The 20,983-nt window shown below is 37.2% G+C and overlaps 2 protein-coding genes across 3 annotated transcripts in view; one reads left to right on the plus strand and one right to left on the minus strand.

Annotated features, from left to right (window-relative positions):
- The first annotated feature begins 107 nt into the window (after positions 1 to 107).
- On the plus strand, positions 108 to 20,030 carry ZNF570 (zinc finger protein 570). 2 transcript variants are annotated; one of them, XM_007117486.4, is made up of 5 exons: positions 108 to 325; positions 1,203 to 1,277; positions 4,997 to 5,123; positions 5,453 to 5,548; positions 17,891 to 20,030. In XM_007117486.4, the coding sequence occupies exons 2-5, from the start codon at positions 1,245 to 1,247 to the stop codon at positions 19,243 to 19,245; spliced, it is 1,611 nt and encodes a 536-aa protein (XP_007117548.2). In that variant the 5' UTR covers positions 108 to 325; positions 1,203 to 1,244; the 3' UTR covers positions 19,246 to 20,030. The 2 variants fall into 2 exon arrangements, with proteins under 2 accessions (XP_007117548.2, XP_028333947.1); XM_028478146.2 differs by lacking the exon at positions 108 to 325 and adding an exon at positions 344 to 423.
- Positions 18,018 to 20,983, minus strand: part of LOC102983850 (zinc finger protein 420) — a 49,206-nt gene continuing 46,240 nt past the window's right edge. Inside the window, exon 8 of the transcript XR_003676591.2 lies at positions 18,018 to 18,103. The gene's annotated coding sequence lies outside the window, so the exon portion shown is untranslated. The remainder of the gene's footprint in view (positions 18,104 to 20,983) is intronic.

Here is a 20,983-nt window from a genome sequence, read left to right on the forward strand (position 1 = left end):
TCCAGGCTCCTTCTGCAAGGACAGGGAGAGGTCGGCGTGGCAAGAGCCGGGGCAGAGGGGGCGGTGTTACGAACCTCCAGAGCAGCTGAGCTGTGGCAGTAGAACTCCCGGGTGCCGAGCCTTTTTCTGGTCAGGACTACATTTCCCAGTGGCCCCCGCGAGCATTGGGCCCGCTGCCCCTTTGTGTCCTCCGGAGGCCAGATCGCTTCTTTCCGGGCCCGCGGAGGCTGGGTTCCCTCAGATTCAGGGCAGGAGGTGGGCCCGAGAGGAGGTTACCCGAGTTTTCCGGGCTTGGACCTGGTCTTCCGGCACTTCAGTTCTGCAGGTAGGAAGTGGGTTGAGGAGTGGCCTGTGGGTCACCCTGACGTCGGTCCCCGGGCCTTCTGTGTGACTCTTCGTGTGAGACGGGGTTGAGACCTTACGGTGCGTGAGCCTGTCAGCCGATGTGCCTGTACACATCGTATCTGTGTGACTGTGGGTGCGAGTGAGTCGATGGTTGGTGCCACAGAGGGCGAGACTGTGAGCAGGGGCGGGAGGGTACTCTCTGTCTCCCGTTGTTCCTGAATCCTCGGCCTCTTTGTGACTGGAGTGTGAGATCATCGGTTATGATACCCTAGTATTTGAGGCTGGGGGCTATGGGAGAGGGTGACGGTGTGAAACTGCCCGTACCCGTGGCCGCTGTGATCTGTGTAAGATGGTGGTTGGCGCTGTAGTTTTTAAGAATCTGTGAGTGTGTGTATGTGTTTTTTGGTTTTTTTTTGCGGGGTGGGGGGGGAGGCGCTGAGTGAGACTCTGTGCCACCAGTATCTATTAAAGCTAACCAGGTGATGCCAGTGTGCCACCAAGTTTCAGAACCACTGATCTACTGGAGAGGAGAAGGAAAGTGGAGTCAGGAAGACCTGTATTTGATCTCGGTGCTGTTATTTATTAGCTGTGTGTCTTTATGCAAATGATTACATTACTTGGAGTTTTTATTTGTAAAATCTAGAAAATCTCTTGTTAAAATAATAAATTAGGAAGTGATTGAGGCACAGGTTAAATTGCATGCAAGAAGATTCCTAGGTCTCCATTCTGTCTTCTCTCTATTGGAGGGAGGGGTGCAACAGAGGAAAGAGAAGCAGAAAAATTCTAGGCTAGTGATTCTGGATGCTGCAAGGAAAGCCTAGTTTCTCATGTTCTCTTACCCATCTCACTCATCTAAGGACACTGCCATTTCCCAAGAGAAGAGTCAAGGGGAGGAAAGAATGGCTGTTGGACTTCTTAAGGCCATGTACCAGGTGAGCTGGTGTTTTCTCTTTCCTGAAATATTTTCCTGCTTTTCAAAACAAGCAGACATTAATTTTCCTTCTGCTGAAACTTTTCTGGGTGACCAATCATGTCACTTCTTAAAACCTTCCAATGGATTTCCACCTGATTCTGGATAAATGTTGAAGTCCTTGCCTTGGCCTGCAAGGCCCTACATAAACTGGTCCCTGGCTAACGCTCTGACCTCATCTAATTTTTCCCACTCTGTATTTCACTCACTTGGTTCCAGCCGCACTAGCTTCCTTGTAGTGATTTGAGTACATTCTTAACTCATGACCTTGCACTTACTGTTCCCTCTGCCTAGAATGCTGTTCCCCCAGATACAGACCAACTTCTTCATTCTGGTCTCTGTCCAAATGTTCATTCATTCAACAAATTTTTGCTAAGCACCTATTAACTAAGAGGGCTTAATCCTAATCTTCTTTTCTGCTCTTTCTACACTCACTACTTTGTTGATCTCACTCTGTTTCAAGGTTTTAAATACCATCTATATGCCAACAACTACCGAATTGTATACAACCCAGAAATCCAGACTTATATATCCAACTACCTACTCAGCATCTTCATTTGGTTGTGTAATGGATACCTCAAATTTAGATGTCTCAAACTGAGTGAAATGAGCCATTGGAAGTTTGGGAGCATAGGAGTGGCACGATCTGATTCCCATTTAATAGGATCACTCTGGCTGCTATTGAAAATAAACTGAATGGGACAAGGATACAAACAGGAAAATCAATTAGAAAACTCTTACATACTTCCCCATCTAAGATGTTCAAGCTAAAAATCTTCCATTAGGAAATTCTGTTTGTCCTGTCTTCAAAATATATCCAAAACCTGACCACTTATTACTACCACCAGTTTCCATTCTGGTATAAACCAACATCTCTCACCTGGATTATCGCTATGCTCTTCTAACTTGTCCCTCTACTTCCACCCTAACTGTCTTTAGTCTATACCCAACAAAGCAGCCAAAGTGATCCTGTTACGTATGTCATATTATGTCATTCCTCTTCACATCAGGGAGAGAAACAATGGAAAGTATAGACAACTCTTTAAAATAGTTTAGCTGTAAGGGAAGAAGAGAAATGAGTGGTAACTGAAGGAGAAACTGTAGTCAACAAGGTTTTTTAAGGATGGGTATATGTCTGTGGGCTGATGTTAAAGATTCAATGGAACGGGAAATTGAAGAGGAGAGAGGAGGGAATTACTGGAACACTGTGCTTGCGTAGCTGAGAGCAGCTGAGGTCTAGGATACAAGTGGAGGGGTTTGGCCTTTGCTAGGGAAGTGGGCTGTTCATTTATAGTAATAGGATCAAGTTAGAGTTTATGGGCCAGATGCAAGTAGATATGTAGATGTTGTGGGAATTTGTGGAAATTCTCTTAAAATGGCTTTTGTTTTTTCAGTAGGACAAAGCAAGATCCTCAGCTGAGAGTAAGGATGGGGGAGGAGGTATTGAAGATTGAGGAGAGAGAAGAAAGTATCAAATGGTCATTTAGGAGGGTGGGGGAAATGAATGGACTAGAGAAATGTATCATGTAGGTAGGTAGAAATGTATCATTTTGGCCCCCTGGAAGTTAGTGATGTGAATTTAAAGTGAGACCAATTAGCATGATTTCTCTAGCAAAGTTCAGCTGTGCAGCCTCAAGAAACAGAGTATGAGTGATGGCTGTGGTTTAACCAGGTGAGTATAGTTAAGTGAGAGGGAGCCAGGCAGTTGAGGGTATATGCGTGGGAGTGATTATAACAAATGGTTGTTCTAGGAAGTGAGGGTATGTGGGGGTGAAGAACAGTGAAAATGTGGTGAGATCAGTGATTTGTAGGTTCTAGTGTGGTCGAAGAATTATCCTAATTGGGGTACCAGAGGGAAAAAACTGGAATATAGGAGGTGGAAGTGAGAGTGGGAGAGTTGAGATTATGGAGGGTTTTGTACTTATTGGTAACGACAAGGTCTAGGGCATGATCATGAAGTGAGCGACTGTAGAAGTGTGGAAGACAGGCTTATTGGAGAAGATGGGGTCAGAGAACTGAGAGGCCAGGCTGTTGGGAGGGTTATTTATATGAATATTGAAATGACCAAAGCTTGTGTTTAATGGGAGTACCATTGGAGAGAGTAACAGTGAGCCAGATGCTGAAGTGTTCAAGTAACGACAGAGTTTGTATCTACCAGGAATTGGTAGATAATGGAAACAAGAAGTGATAGTGACATAGCCTGATTTCATGAGGTTGAAAACTAGGTATATTTTAGGAAAGAGGGTGGGGCAATGGTATGGAAACAAGTGTAAGGAGCAAAGAGGTCACCTACCTCACCTCCACATGCTGTGTACAAGGGATGTGAGAAATAAGACAGTCACCACATGACAGGGCTTCAGGGAAAGTTGTCTTCTCCCTTGGGAATCATGTTTCTGTAAGGCAAAAACGTTAAGGGAACTGTTGACTCTCTTTAGACTGGTTTGATTATAATTATGAATGGATTTTGAAACCAAGTATTTGGTTAGAGTTCAAATATTTTAAGAGGTTCTTTGTTAGAAGTCAAATATTTTAAGGTTAGAGTTTAAGCTCCTTATGTTGACACTGTAATTATTTTCATTGTATAAATAAGACTCAGTGAAAAAATGTGTATGTTAAAAATTTATACATTTATTATACATATTTATGTAAGCTAAGGAAAACATTTTTGGAAGCATGTATACCACATGAACCAAAGTCTTAACAGGAGCGTTTCTGCAGTATATGAAGGATGTTATTGCTAGGGCAGAGAGGGAGAAATTCACAAACTACTTCATATAATTAAATAAGAAAAAAAGTTACTGTGTGTTGAAAAAACATTTTAAGAGTTTTTATTTTGTAGAGACAGTTTTTTTAACTATGACAAAATTGTATCAAATGCCCAATTAAAAATCTTGCTTTGACAGATTCACCTCTTCTAATTTTGTAAGAAAAGAAAACTATTTACGAGTGTGTATATGTTTGTGTGTATCCATCTCCACACACAAACACATAATGTATGTTAGCTTTCATCAGGTGGTCACATTATAGAAGCCTGGAATCCAGCTGAATCATAGCATAGCTCCAAGTTTTTAAGAACTTTGCTCAGCCCCTATAAGCAAAAACAGTATTATGAGTGGAACACTTATTTCTTTATACAAAATTTTAAGTACTCTATAAAAGTGTTTGAATTTTAATGGAATTGATAATTTGTTTTGCTTGATCTAGAACAGTTTTCAGAGATACAGCAAGCACTTTATGGTCTCATTTTTGATCCTCTTATAGCTTCTTGAACTTTGCAAAGCATTCATTCATTAATTCAGTTTATTCAGCAAATATTTGAATGCCTCATGTGTGCCAGATACTGTTCTATAACTGGGATATAGCAGTGACCGAAACAAAAACATACTCTGCCCTCATGGACTTTACATTTTAATGGAGGTGGGGAGCAGACAATAAATAACAAAATAATTAAGTACCATGGAGAAAAATAAGGAGGGTTAGGGGAATAGGCAACTGGGGTAAGAGCATTGCTTTTTTTGTATACAGAATGATCTGAGAAGTACAAAAGCCCTGAGGGGGAACATTCTTGACATATTTGAGAATATAATATATGGGAGAGCCCTGTGTGCCTGGGGCAGAATGAATGAGATGAGTATGGGAAGAGATGAGGTTGTTTCACTTCATTTATTTATTTCATTTCAGGAGTTGGTGACCTTCAGAGATGTGGCTGTAGACTTCTCCCAAGAGGAGTGGGATTGTCTGAATTCTTCTCAGAGGCATCTGTACAGTAATGTGATGTTGGAGAACTACAGGATCTTGGTATCACTGGGTAAGAATATCTTCTTGTAAAATTGAGCTTATACTCATAAGGGGCACTTTGCTACCACCATTGTTGTGAATTTTTGGATAGCATCTGTAGTGCTTGGCTGAAAGTCTGCTGCCTGTGCCAAAGTAACGGGTTAATATTTGTGGAGTTGGCAGTGAACAGGTCTATTACTAATCTGTATTGGAAGCTTCAGTTTCCCTGTCCTTTGAATACATGTCCTTATCACAGTTTTCTCTGGCTTACTGCAAGCTCCCTCTTCCCTGATGATCAAAGAATTGGATGTGAGTTCTGGGATATCTATAGCATGACCAAATTCTGTTTCTTATATGCAGGACTTTGCTTTTCTAAACCAAGTGTGATATTATTGTTGGAACAAGGGAAGGAGCCCTGGATGGTAAAGACAGAGCTGACAAAAGACTTGTGCTCAGGTGAGTGAAGAGGAATAGGCAGGCAGAAACCTTTGCAGGTGACAGCCCAACTTGACTCAAAGGTATCACACCTCTTTACTCTTCTTTGTTGTTGGCATGTTCCTCTCAAATGTCCTAGGTCTTAGTAGAAACTTGAGTCCTTTTAGTGTGTTCTCCCAAAGTTGATATTCTAAACTGTCTCTCCTTTCACATTTTGCCCCCTCTTATCTATTCTCTGAGTCCCCTTCCTTCCCAGTCTCATAAACCTCTTCCAGTCTTTAAAAAATCTTTTCCTAATCTGATGAACTTTTGAACTTTTGATGAACTACAAACAGCTGTAACTGAAGTAACAAGTTCAAATCCTGACTCTTACATGCCATGGAACTTTGGGCAAGTTACTTAACCTCTCTGTGCCTTTGTTTTGTCATCTATAAAATGAGATAATATTTTTAAGGTGTTTTCAACAGTTCCTATCTCATGAGCTCAAAAGCTGTTAGCTGTTAGTATTATAATAGTAGTAGTTTATCTCTAAATGCCTCATTTTTCTCTTAATGGTCAGTTCATTCATTCCTTTAATCAACATTTATTGAATTTGTACTTTAAACAGAGTACTTGCAAGATGCTAGGGTATTATACATTTAGGTAAATAATCAAACAGTTGATAGGCTTGTAGCAGAGATAAAATATGGCTGAAAATGGCACACATGAAAAGAAAGCTGACATGAAGGAAGCTCAGAGAGGTGAGAGAGGAGTCTGTTTAGTTGGGAAGATGGTCTTTAACAAAAACACAGGTCATGGTCCAGTGGTTAAGACTCCTCGCTTCCACTGCAGGGGGCGTGGGTTCGATCCCTGGTCAGGGAACTAAGATCCTGCATGCAGTGTGGTGTGGCCAAAAAAAAAAGGTCAGAAACTAGAAAACATTTGAGGGAGAAGAGATTAAGAGGTTAGCTTTGTGGTGTAGGAAGGATTTTCAGATAGGCATAGGGAGCATTAAGGTGAAATGAAGGACTTAAAGTTCAGAAGATAATTAGGGTCATTGTAAACATCTCTGTCAACACTACTCCCCAACTCATCCCCACCCCTTCCACTACCTCTCCCCAATCTTTTATGTTCATGTTCAGTTTTCTAAGGAAAAATTTTGATATGGAACTGTAGTATCAAAGAATACATGGCTAAATTTTATTAATTATTATTAAATAAATCATACACACATAAATATATTAGACTAAATATGTACTTTAGGTAATAATATAACAAAAAATATACCTGCTTCTTAACTTAGGATATGGAAGATTGTCAATGCCATTTTAGGCCCTCAAGGGCCCCTGCCTAGTGATATATCACTCCCTACTCTTGGACCATCTCTACCACTCACTAGGGTAACCATTATCCTACAATTTTGCTTATCATTTCTTGACTTTTCTTTTGTTGGTGCCATATAGCCCTAAACAAAATACTTATATTTGCATATTTTCAATTTTTTATATATGGAAATATATTGGAAATATAGTGTACAGATAATTCTGACTTTTTTCAACTCAAAATTATATTCCTGAGATTCATCCATGTTGACTTTAGTAATTATTTTTCCTTGAATTTTTTTTTCTTGTTGAAATGTAATGTATTCCACTGTGAAAAATCACAATTTATCCATTGAAGGGCATTTGAGTTGTTTCAGTTTTATGTTATTATAAATGTTACTGCTATGAACCTTATTATACATGACTGATGGTGTACATATGCTGGAGTTCACGTAGAGAATATAGCCAGGAATTTACTACATAATGCTATTTTACTTTCCAGATTACTTGTACTAATTTACATTTCTAACAGCTGTGTGTAAGAGTATTCATTGCTCCACATTCAGAATTGACAAATTTTTAAATTTTTTGCAAATTTGACGGGTATGAAATATTATCTCCTTATACTTGTCATCTGAATTTCCTTGACTACGAAAAAAATTTGGCATCTTTTTATATATATAAATGGCCATTTTGATTTCCTCTTCTGTGAAGTGCTTGCTCAGTCCTTTGTTCAGTTTTGGGAATATATATATTTTTTATGAAGTATAGTTGATTTACAATATCATATTAGTTTCAGGTGTACAACATAGTGATTTGATAGTTTTATAGACTATACTCTATTTAAAGTTATTATAAAATATTGTCTATATTCCCTGTGCTATACAGTATATCCTTGTTGCTTATTTATTTATTTATTTTTTGCTGTGCCATGTGGCTTGTCGGATCTTAGTTCCCTGACCAGGGATCGAACCCAGGACCACTGCAGTGAAAGCACCAAGTCTTAGCCACTGGGCCACCAGGGAATTCCCACTTATTTATTTTATACATAGTAATTTGTACCTCTTAACCCCCTACCACTATCCTGCCCCTCCCCCATACCGTCTTTGTACTGGTAACCGTTAGTTCATTGTCTGTTTCTGTTTTGTTATGTTCATTTGTTTGTTTTATTTTTTAGATTCCACATATAAGTGATAATATACAGTATTTGTCTTTCTCTGTATGACTTATCACTAAGCCTAATACCCTCCAGGTCCATCCATGTTGTTGCAAATGGCAAAATTTCATTCTTTTTTTATGACTGAGTAGTATTCCATTATATATATTCACATACATACATATATATAGGTATATATGTCACATCTTTATCCATTCGTCTGTTAATGGACACTTAGATTGCTTCCATATCTTGGCTATTGTAAATAACGCTGCTATGAACATTGGGGTGCATGTATCTTTTTGACTTCGTGTTTTTGTTTTCTTCAGATATGTACCCAGGAGTGGAATTGCTGGATCATATGGTAGTTCTATTTTTAGTTTTCTGAGGAACCACTGTATTGTTTTCCATAGTGGCTGTACCAATTTACATTCCCACCAGCAGTGCAAGAGGGTTCCCTTTTCTTCACATTTGTTATTTGTGGTCTTTTTAATGGTAGCCATTATGAAATGTATGAGATGATATCTCGTGGTTTTGATTTGTGTAGCTTATGTTTTTGATTTTGATATTTTGTTTTAAGAAACCTTTCTATAGTCTGAAGTCATATGGGTGTTCTCAAATTGTCTTCTAAAGATTTTCCTTTTACATTTAGGGCCATAATCCAGTTGAAATTGTTTTTGAGATTGAAGTAAGTATTTAATTTCTAAAACCAAATGTCCCAGACATTTACTGAAGAAATGAGCTCTCTTTGCTTATTGTTCTGAATGTTACCTCTTAATATATCAGGTTATAGTATATTTATGGGTCTGATTTTGAGCTCTGTTCCATTCCATTGATCTCTGTTTTCTTATGCCAGTACCACACTATCTTAAATATTTTAATGTAATACTTCAGTATCTGTTAGGGTAAGTCCCTATACCTTGTTTATGTTCTTCAGAATTTCTTGTTTGCCCTTTGGCCATCTAACTAAAGTTTAGGTCAGTTTCCACTAGAAAACAACAAAAAACTATTGGCTTTTGGTCCAAATTTTATTCTATATATCAATTTTGGAATTTTTTTAAATTTGTGAACATAGTTTATCTCTCCATTTACTTAGGTATTTAAATTTCCTTCAAATGTGTTTTATAATTTTCTCCATAAAGGCCATGCACATCTTCTATTAGATTAATTCCTAGGCATTTTAGTTTTGTTCCTGTGTTAAATGTTGTCTGTGTTTTCAATTTGTTGCTCATACATAGAAATAAAGTTAACTTTTGTACTTTGACCTTATATCCAGCAACGTTGCCAAGCTCTCCCATTAATACTAGTAATTTTTAGATTTCCTTGGCTTCTTCTGTGGGCGGGCATGTTTCTGAATAATGGCAGTTCCTTTATTTTAAATTCTTATACCCTTAATTTCTTTTTTCTGTTACCCTGTCTTAGATCACCAATATGGTATGAACCAAAGTAGTGATAGCAGGCATTTTTATCAACTTCTGGTCTCAATGAAAGTGCTTTAATATTTTGTAATTAATAATTCTGATGTTTAAATGTTTCTGGTAGATACCCTTTCATTACTGTTTGCTAGAGTTTTGATTGTATAAAGCTTTTGAGTTTTAATGTTTTTCTGTAACTGTAGATGATTAGATGGTTTTTACTTTTTCATCTGTTTATGTAGTGAATTACATATGACATTTTTAATGTTGAACCAATCTTGTATTCCTGAAACAAACCCATCTTCATCTTTTCCATTCATAGCTAGCTGCTATTTGCCAATATTTTGTTTAGTTTTTTTGCATCTATGTTTGTCAGTGAGGTGGGCCTTCAGTTTTTCCCTTCATGTACTCTTCTTGTCAGATTTTGGAATCAGGGTTGTCCTCGTTTCATAAAATCTGTTGGTGAGTATTCCTCTTTTTCTTCCTTAGGAGAATTTGGGTAAAATTTTTAAAAATTTGTCTTTTGAATGTTTGGTAGAACTTTGTTCATCTTGGCCTGGGATTTTTTGTGTGTGAAAAGAATTTAAACTAATAATTCAATTTCTGTTATAAGATTTTGTGTTTTTTATTCTTCCTGTAGTCATGGAGTTATGGCTTTTTTTCTAAAAATTTATAATTCTCATGTAAGTTTTTGAATTTATTAGATAAAGTTATTCATTATTTTCTCTTATCTGAAGTTGGTAGTATATGTAATTATGACCTCTTTTTCCTTCTAAAAAGGGAGAAACAAATCTTTCAACTTATTAATGTTTTCAGATATTTTTTACTTCACTGATCCTCTCTAATTTATCTTTAAAATTTTTTCAAGTATTTCTCCTCTACTATTTTATTTCTCCTATATTTTTTATGCTATTTTCTCTCTCTCTCTCTTTTGCTGGCTTTTAAACTTAAATAATTCAGTGTTTTTGAGGCTTTCTCTTTTCTATTATAAGCATTTAAAACTATATTAGGAATATAGTTCACATATTTGATATGTAGTATTTTTGTTATCATTGTATATCAACATTTTCTAATTTCCATTGATTTTTTTATGACTATAAATTATTTGGAAGCTTTAAGTTGCAAATTGAAGTTTTTTGTTTGGTTTAACTACATTGTTATCGGAGGATACGGTCTAGTTAACATGCATTCTTTGAAAAACTTTGGAACCTCTTTTACGTCCTAGGGGTTAATTTTGGTAAATACACTGTGTGTTCTGGAGAATGTCTGTTTGCTGCTTGTGGAGTACAGCATTTGATATATGTTCATTGGATTAAGCTCATTAATTGTGCTGGTCAATTCTTCTGTGTCTTTATTGATTAAAAAAAAATCTCTTTGAGCAGTATTTTGAAAGTATTTTATAAGGTGACATGTTTGGGGGATTATCTTTCTGGTATCCCAGAAAGATTATCTTTCTGGTGAATTCTTATATTATTGTTACTCTTTAAATCTAGTGATGATTCTTCCCTTAACTATTTAGCTTAATATTAATATAACCATATTAGCCTTCTTTTGTTAGTATTTCCTTAGTTTAGTTTTTCCCACCCCTTTACTCTCTTACTTTCTATGTGTTCTTTTTGTGAACAGTATATAGCTAAACATTTTTTTGTCCAGTCTGATAATCTAATTGTGTTCTTGTTGAGTTTTAGGAGTTCTTTATGTACTCTGGATATTAACCCCTTTTCAGATACATGATTTGTAAATATTTTCTCCCATTCCATCCATGGGTTGCCTTTTCACTCTGTTGATTATGTCCTTTGATGCACAGAAGTCTTTAATTTTCATGAAGTCCAATTTGTCTACTTTTTTCTTACCTGTGCTTTTGGTATCATAACCAAGAAATCATTGCCGAATATAATGTCATGAAGGTTTTTCCCTATGTTTCCTTCTAAGATTTTAGTTTTAAGTTTTAGGTTTAAGTCTTTGATCCATTTGGGGTTAATTTTTGTATGTGGTGTAACAACTTCTTTGTTTTGCATGTGGATATTTAATTTTTCCAGCGCCATTTATTGAAAAGCCTGTCCTTTCTCTGTGGAATGGTCTTGGCATGCTTGTGAAAAGTCATTTGACCACATATGTGAGGGTTTATTTCTGAGCTCTCTGTTTTCTATTCCATCGGTATATATATCTATCTTTATGTCACACCACACTGTTTTGAGTACTGTAGCTTTGTAATAAGTTTTGAAACCAGGAAGTGTGAGACCTCCAACTTTCTTCTTCCTTTTCAAGATTCTTTTGACTGTTCAGGGTCCATTGAGATTACATATGAATTTTTGGATCAATTTTTCTATCTCTGGAAAAAGCATTGGGATTTTGATAGGTATTGCATTGAATCTCTAGATAGTTTTGCATAGTTTGGACATCTTAAAAGTATTAACTTCTAATCCATGAACACAGAATGTCTCCATTTATTTATATCTTTAATTTCTTTCAGTAATGTTTTGTAATTTTCATCGTAGAAGTCTTTCACATTCTTGATTAATTCCTAAATATTTTATTCTTTATTGATGCTATTGTAAATGGAGTTGTTTTCTTAATTTTCTTTTCAGATTGTTCATTGTTAGTGTATAGAAATGCAACTGATTTGTGTGTGTTGACTTTGTATTCTGCTACTGTGCTGAATTTGTTTGTTAGTTATAACAGGTGTTTGTTTTTCTTTTGTGGAGTGTTTAGGATTTCTACATGTAAGATCGTGCTGTCTACAAACAGAAACAATTTTATTTCTTCCTTTATAATTTGGATGTTTTTTATTTGTTTTTCTTGCCTAATTGCTCTGGCTAGAGTCATTTCTGACTTTAGTTGAATTGCTCGTTTTTCTAAGTCTTATTAAAGGTTCATCAGTTTTGTTGATCTTATTGAAAAAACAACTCTTGGTTTAGTTGATTCTTTCTATTGCTTTTTAAATTCTCTATCTGGTTTATCTCTGCTTGAATCTTTATTATCTTCTTCTAGATTTGGCTTAGTTTGCTCTTTTTCTAGTTTGTTAATATTGTTGATTTGAATTCTTTCTTCTTTTGTGATGTAAACCTTCACAGCTATAAATTTCCCTCTTAGCACTGCTTCTGATGCATCCCATAAATTTTGGTATGTCATATTTTTATTTTCATTTGTCTTAAGATTTTTTTTTTTTTTTTGTGGTATGCGGGCTTTCCTCTGTTGTGGCCTCTCCCGTTGTGGAGCACAGGCTCCGGACGCGCAGGCTCAAGCGGCCATGGCTCACGGGCCCAGCCGCTCCGCGGCATGTGGGATCCCCCCAGACCGGGGCGCGAACCCGGTGCCCCTGCATCGGCAGGCGGACGCGCAACCACTGCGCCAGCAGGGAAGCCCCTGTCTTAAGATATTTTTAAACTCTTCTGTGATTTCTTCTTTGACCCATTGGTTGTTTAAGTGTGTGTTTAATTTCCACATATGTGTGGATTTTCCAATTTTTATTTTGCTATTGATTTCTAGTTTCATTCCATTATGATTTTAAAAGATAGTTAATTTGATTTCAATCTTTTGAAATTTATTAAGACTTGTTTTATGGCTAACATATAGTCTATCCTGGATTCATGTTTATTTTCTTGATGAATGTTAGGATTTAAAAAAAAATTTTTTTTTTTATTCATGGTGTTTTTGTTTTTGTTTTTGTTTTTTTGGCCATGCCACACAGCTTGTGGGACGTTAGTTCCCCAGCCAGGGATTGAACCCAGGCCCAATGCAGTGAAAGTGCCGAGTCCTAACCACTGGACTGCCAGGGAATTCCTTAAAAAAATAAAATAAAATTCTTGCATTGAGTTTGCCAAACTGCAAAATCTGAGAGGACAGCATTCCACAAGATTGTGCTTATTTCAAACACCAGCTGCAAGTTAGGGGATCCTCAGGGCCACCCTCATTTCTGACTTGCTGGCTACATGTTTGGGAGTGCCTATAGTCACCCTCAGGTTTAATAATTCACTAGAATGACTCACAGAACTCAGGGCAAGAGCTATATTATCATTACAGCTTTACTGTAGGAAAGACTACAAATCAGAACTAGCCAAAAGGAGAGACACCAAGGGTGAGGGCTGGGAGAGTTACAAATGTGAAGTTTCTGTTGTCCTAAGGGCCCACCAGGCATCTCAGTATTCAAAAGAATATTACCAACCAGGGAAGCTCTGACAAGCTTCAGTGTCCAGAGTTTGTTTTGTTTTGTTTCATTATGTAGGCATGATTGAGTGAATCATTACCCAACATGACTCAATCTCCAGCCTGCCTTCCTTTCCCAAAAGTCAGACTGATATCATGGTGGCTCAAAGCTCCAACCCTTTAATCATATGGTTCATCTTTCCAGCATGGTTAGCCTCCAACTTGAGTCGTTTATCTCATTAGCAAAAACTATCTAGGGGCTCATCATCAGTCACCTTATTAGTATTAACTATCAGGTGTAGTCGAAGGGGCTCACCATGAATAACAAAGACACTCCTTCCAGGAGTTTAGATGGCTTAGAGGTTACCTCCTGGGAAGTAGGGACAAAGGCCTGCCAAATTCTTTATTGCACAGTTCTTTTAAGAAATCACAATACGCTCTGACTGTAATTGAATGGACATAATAGGTAAATTTAGTCAGACTTTGTGGCTTTACATTGTTGGTTCCTCATATACAAAAGCAAAGTGTGCATCTTCTCCCTTTATTCAAAAATTTTGGGGTGGTCCATCATTAGAATTGTAAAGCTTTTGTTCTTTTCTTATAAAGTTTATTTCTAGGGTTTTTTCCCTCTTCATTGTTGTTGTTGTTGTCAATGTTAAAGATGTCTTCTGAGATTAATTATTTTCTCTATGCTTTCTTCTATTGCTTTTTAAAATTGATTCTAAAATTGCAAAATAATATTCTTATTTGAAAAAAAGTATAAATACTACAGTAATTTCCCATATAGCTTTTATATTCTAGTCTATATTCTATTCTTTTATTTATCTAATTATTCATATGTGTTGTTTTGCAAGTCCCAATGTATACTTTGTATATAAAGAAAGATAATTCTTATTAATGGTTACTATTACTAGCTGTCCTTTTTTAGGGGGGGGCCACACCACGCAGCTTGGGGGATCTTAGTTCCCTGACCAGGGATTGAACCTGTGCCCTCGGCAGTTAAAGCATAGAGCCTTTAACCACTGGACTGCCAGGGAATCCCCTCTGTGACATTTCTTAATAATGTATTCCAAACTGTGTATGTTATTGTGAAAGTGTATTTTATACTTCTTCAGTGTAAATCATTGAACAAGTTGATTTTTATTATAACCTTTAATATCATGTGGTGTTAATGTTCTCAGCCCTGATTTTTTCTTGCTTACATTTGTCCTTCTTGATCTCTTTGGGTTTCTTCTCTTTTCCTGAATATCTTAATGTTGGAGTGCTCCAGGGTTCACTCCTTGCTCCTTTCTCTTCTATCTACACTCATTCTCTTAGTAATTTAGTCTCTTTACATACCATCTATATGCTGGCAACTCCCAATTTAAAAATCTCTAGTCCAGACTTCTGGCTTTTTTTTTTTCTGAATTATAGTTGATTTACAGTATTAGTTTCAGGTGTACAGCATAGTGATTAAAAAATTTTATAGAGGAGCTTCCCTGGTGGCGCAGTGGTTAAGAATCCACCTGCCAATGCAGGGGACATGGGTTTGAGCCCTGGTCCGGGAAGATCCCACATGCTACAGAGCAACTAAACCCGTGCACCACTACTACTGAGCCTGTGCTCTAGAGCCCGCGAGCCACAACTCCTGAGCCCGCATGCCACAACTCCTGAGCCCGCGTGCCACACTACTGAAGCCCACGCGCCTAGAGCCTGTGTTCCGCAACAAGAGAAGCCACCGCAATGAGAAGCCCACATGCTGCAACGAAGAGTAGCCCCCACTCACCACAATTAGAGAAAGCCCGCATGCAGCAACAAAGACCCAATGCAGCCAAAAATAAATACATAAAATTTTTTTTTTAATTTTATAGATTATACTCCATTTATATAATTATAAAATATTGGCCCTATTCCCTGTGCTGTACAATATATCCTTGTAGCTTATTTATTTTATACATAGTAGTTTGTACCTCTAAATCCTCTACCCCTATCTTGCCTCTCCCTGCTTCCCTCTCCTCACTGGTAACTACTAGTTTGTTCTCTGTGAGTCTGTTTCTGTTTTGTTATATTCATTTGTTTGTTTTATTTTTTAGATTCCTCGTATAAGTGATAACATACAGTATTTGTCTTTCTCTGTCTTTTTTGAGATTCCACATACAAGTGATATCATACAGTATTTGTTTTTCTCTCTCTGTCTCATATCACTAAGCATAATACCCTCCAGGTCCATCCATGTGGTTGCAAATGGCAAAATTTTCATTCTTTTTTATGACTGAGTAGTATTCTGTTGTATCAGTATATATATACCACATCTTTATTCATCTGTTGATGGATACTTGGGTTGCTTCCATATCTTGGCTATTGTAAATAATGCTGCTCTGAACATTGGGGTGCATATATCTTTTTTATTAGTGTTTTCATTTTCTTCAGATACATAACCAGGAGTGGTTTTGCTGGATCATATGGTAGTTCTGTTTTTAGTTTTCTGAGGAACATCTGTACTGTTTTCCACAGTGGCTGCACCAATTGCCATTCCCACCAGCAGTGTAGGAGGGTTCAGTTTTTTCTACATCCTCACCAACATTTGTTATTTGTGGTCTTTTTGATGATTGCCATTCTGACAGGTGTGAGGTGATATCTCACTGTGGTTTTGATTTGCATTTCTCTGATGGTTAGTGATGTTGAACATCTTTTCATGTGCCTGTTGTCCATCTGTATGTCTTCTTTGGAAAAGAAGTTCTTCTGCACATTTTTTAATCGAGTTGTTTGTTTTTTTGATATTGAGTTGTATGAGCTATTTATATATTTTGGATATCAACCCCTTATCCTGGACCTCTACCTTAAACTTAGTTTCATGTGTCCATCTGCCTTCTCAACATTTCCATTTCAAAGTCTAAAACACATATTAAGTTTATGATGTTTAAATCTGAACTCTGGATCTTCTATACCTCACTACCTAAGCTTGCTGTACCCATAGCCTTTCCCATCAATGTTGATGGCTATTCCATCCTTCCATTGTTCAGACCGTAAACTTTGAAGACATGCTTGTCTCATCTCTTTCTGTTACATTCTATATCCAATCTGTCAGTATATCCTCCTGGCTTTTCCTATAAAATATACCTAGAATCTGACCACCTCTGTGTACCTCCACTGATATCTCTCTGGTCTGAATCATTATCATTTCTCACACTGCTTGCTACAATAGTAGGTCCCCTTCCTTCTCCCCTTGCTCTCCACCTTCCAGTATTTTCATTAAATCATAACTAGATATCACTTCTGTACTCATACCACTTCAGTGGCTCTCTATCTCACTCAGAGTAAAACCAAATTTCTTAGGTGGCCTATAAAGCTTTAATAATCTGATTATCCTTTACCCCCTGACTTCATCTCCTACTACTCAGTCCTCTCCAGCCACACTGGCCTTCTTGCTATTCCTCAAACAATCCAAACATGCTTCTACTTTTAGGCTGTTTCTTCTGCCCAGGATGTTCTTTCTTTAAATATCTAAGTAACTAACTTTTTCACTTCCTTCAAATCTTTGCTTTAATTTTTTGTTTGTTTGTTTGTTTTTGGCTGAGTTGGGTCTTCATTGCTGCATGCGGGCTTTCTCTAGTTGTGGCGAGTTGGGGCTACTCTTTGTTGCAGTGCATGGGCTACTCATTGCGGTGGCTTCTCTTGTTGTGGAGCACGGGCTCTAGGCATGCAGGCTTCAGTAGTTGTGACATGTGGGCTCAGTAGTTGTGATGCGCGGGCTTAGTTGCTCTGCAGCATGTGGGATTTTCCTGGACCAGGGATCGAACCCGTGTCCCCTGCATTGGCAGGCAGATTCTTAACCACTGTGCCACCAGCGAAGTCCTGCTTTAAGGTTAACTTATTAATGATTCCTACCTTTGACTTCACCAACACTCCTGATCTCTCTGACCCTGCTTTTCTTTTTCTATAGCACTTAGTACCTTCTAACATACAATAAAATTTACTTATTTAGCATTTATTTTCTGTCTCCCCCAAGAACATAAGATCCATGAAGGTAAGGATCTTCATTTACTCCAATATGAAAGCATATAGAACAGTACCTGGTACAAGGTTCAATGAATGTTCTTGAAAGAAGTAACTATAAAAATGGAGATTATTTCAGTTCCTGTATTATTCATACATGCACAAAATTATAACTGAGTCCAGTCACCTACATAAGTCCTTCTTGACCTGAGATTTACCTTATTGATTTTCTTATAATTCAAATCATTCCTCCTCAAGTTTCTCTATGACCTATTTTTAGTTTCTGTTCTTACACACTTCAGAACTACTTTCATAAATGCACCTTCTGGTACATAATAGAGTAGACATTTTTTTTCTTATTATTTTTCAGACTGGGAATCTGTGTGTGAGACTGAAGAGTTAACCCCAAAGCAGGACATTTATGAAGTGCGATCATCTCAGAAAGTAATAGAAACACTTACAAGCTGTGGCCTTGAGTACTCCAGTTTGAAAGAAGAATGGAAATGTGAGGGCCACTTTGAGAGGCAACCAGTGAATCAGAAGGCATGTTTCAAGGAAAAGACAATCACTCATGAAGAAGCCCCTGTTGATGAAAGAGGACAAGAATATAACAAAACTTGGCGAAGTTTCCATCCCAGCACACTACTTCATACACAACAGATAATCCCCAAAGAGGAGAAAGTACATAAACATAACACACATAAAAGCTTTAAAAAAAAATTAATGGCTGTTAAGCCCAAGAGTATCTATACAGAGAAGAAACTTTTGAAATGTAATGACTGTGGAAAAGTCTTCAGTCAGAGCTCATCCCTTACTCTTCATCAAAGAATTCATACTGGAGAGAAACCCTATAAATGTATAGAATGTGGGAAAGCCTTCAGCCAGAGATCAAATCTTGTTCAACATCAGAGGATTCATACTGGAGAGAAACCCTATGAATGTAAGGAATGTAGGAAAGCCTTCAGTCAGAATGCACACCTAGTTCAACATCTGAGAGTTCATACTGGAGAAAAACCTTATGAATGCAAAGTGTGTAGGAAAGCCTTCAGCCAGTTTGCTTACCTTGCTCAACATCAGAGAGTTCATACTGGAGAGAAACCCTATGAATGTATTGAATGTGGGAAAGCATTTAGCAATAGATCATCTATTGCTCAACACCAGAGAGTTCATACTGGTGAGAAACCTTATGAATGTAATGTCTGTGGGAAAGCATTTAGCCTTCGTGCATACCTTACTGTACATCAGAGAATACATACTGGAGAGAGACCCTATGAATGTAAGGAATGTGGGAAGGCGTTCAGCCAGAATTCACACCTTGCTCAACATCAGAGAATTCATACTGGAGAAAAACCTTATAAGTGTCAGCAATGTAGGAAAGCATTCAGCCAGATTGCCTACCTTGCTCAACATCAGAGAGTTCATACTGGAGAGAAACCCTATGAATGTATTAAATGTGGGAAGGCTTTTAGCAATGATTCATCCCTTACTCAACATCAGAGAGTTCATACTGGAGAGAAGCCTTACGAATGTAATGTTTGCGGAAAGGCTTTTAGTTACTGTGGATCCCTTGCCCAACATCAGAGAATCCATACTGGAGAGAGACCCTATGAATGTAAGGAATGCAAGAAAACCTTCAGGCAGCATGCACACCTTGCTCATCATCAGAGAATCCATCTTGGGGAGTCACTGTCACCACCCAATCCAGTCAATCACCAAGTCCTGTAGACTATCTCAAAAATACTTCTGGAATTTATACTCTTTTCTCCATCTCTAATGTTGTCATCCTAGTCTAAGATTCATCTCACCTGGCTCACTCTATAGCTTTCTAACAGGTCTTCCTGTATCAACTTTTGGTCCCCTAAATTCATTTCCCACCATGCACCCAAACTGATCTTTTTCAAGTGTAAGAATACACACATCACTGCCTCCAGTTAAGAGGTTTTTTGGCTTGCTATTGTTCTTAAGCTAGCATCCACAGTCTTTAAAACTGTCTATGAGGAGCTTCATTATCTGGTTCTTAGATACCTTTCAGCCTTATTTTATTCCAGTCTCTCTGGGCACTAGGCACTTCCCAGGACTAAGAGCTTAGATTCTGGAAAATCATAGCTCTACCACTACTGTAGCATTGTGTGATTTTGAGTAACTTGCTTGACTTATCTAAACCTCAGGGTTTTCTTTAATTCTTAAAATAGGGATAATAAAGGATACTGTATTGTAGAAATGTGAGTATTAAATGAAATAGTGTCTATTGTAGGTTGGTGCATATTAAGTAAGAAATTTGCATGCAAAGTACTTAACATAGTGCATCAAATATAGCAGATATTCAATTTAATAATAATAGCTAACATGTATTGAGTGCCTACTCTGCACCAGGCACTGTTCTACATACTCAACATATATTAACTCATTTAATCCTTACAGCTAAAACAAGATTCCTTAGTGGACAAAGCAGAACATCATGGGAAGCAGCAGGTCAGAACTGGGGAAACCTAAGAACTTTAGAATATATGTGGGAGTGTTTATTTGTACTCTAGGTGAGTAATTGATATAGACAAAAGTAGTAGAACTATAACACTTACAACCAGTTTTAGGAGGTTTCTAAAGAAACAATTGGATAAACTAATTAAAGAAAATGAAGATTCACTGAGAAAAATACAGAACTTATATCTAGATCAAGAAAAGAACAGAGAGTATTGCAATTAACTCCAAAAACCCAATAAACAAATTTATACTGTAGCATAAAAAGACATTAGTCCCAGGTAATTGTATGGGAGAATCTAGGTGATTTCAAAAGCATCTAAACTTTCATACTATAGAAAACGTATAAAGTTTATAAATTTTTATCAAGTGATTATAAAATTGAAACCAAAAGGGGACTGAGGGAAGAAAACTACAGTCAAATGTAGTTTGACTACATTTATATATATACACACATGCATATATATACTTTCATTCAGTGAATTTCGAGTAACTACTGTTTGCCACACACTGATGTAGACATGAGGAGATAACGTGATCCATACAAAGACCATGTCCTCATGGAGTTAAAACAATAGATTTTCTAGGCCCAGAAAACTGAAGAACAATAAAATAAATGGAAGGGTATTATATAGCCTAGGCTGAAGAGACTCAAAATAACAATGGTATCAGTTACTCCTAATTTACAACTTCACTGCAGTTCCAACCAAAATTCCTCAATGGGCCTTTTTGCCCTTTAATTTCACAGCTTTGTTTTGAAATTCATCTATGAAGTGTGAATTCTAAAGAACAAGAAAATTATCGAATCTAATCTATTTGTAGAAATTTTTCATATGATAAAGTTGGTTTATACCAGTAGAGAAAGGATGGATTTGGGAGTAGTAAAATAATTGACAATGTACATCACGGCAGTAAGGGAAAAAAATAAAACCACAATGAACTATTTCAAAATCATCACATTAAAAAAAGCATCACAGTACCTATT

Source organism: Physeter macrocephalus, chromosome 17, assembly GCF_002837175.3.
Source record: "Physeter macrocephalus isolate SW-GA chromosome 17, ASM283717v5, whole genome shotgun sequence".
Classification (NCBI taxonomy): domain Eukaryota; kingdom Metazoa; phylum Chordata; class Mammalia; order Artiodactyla; family Physeteridae; genus Physeter; species Physeter macrocephalus.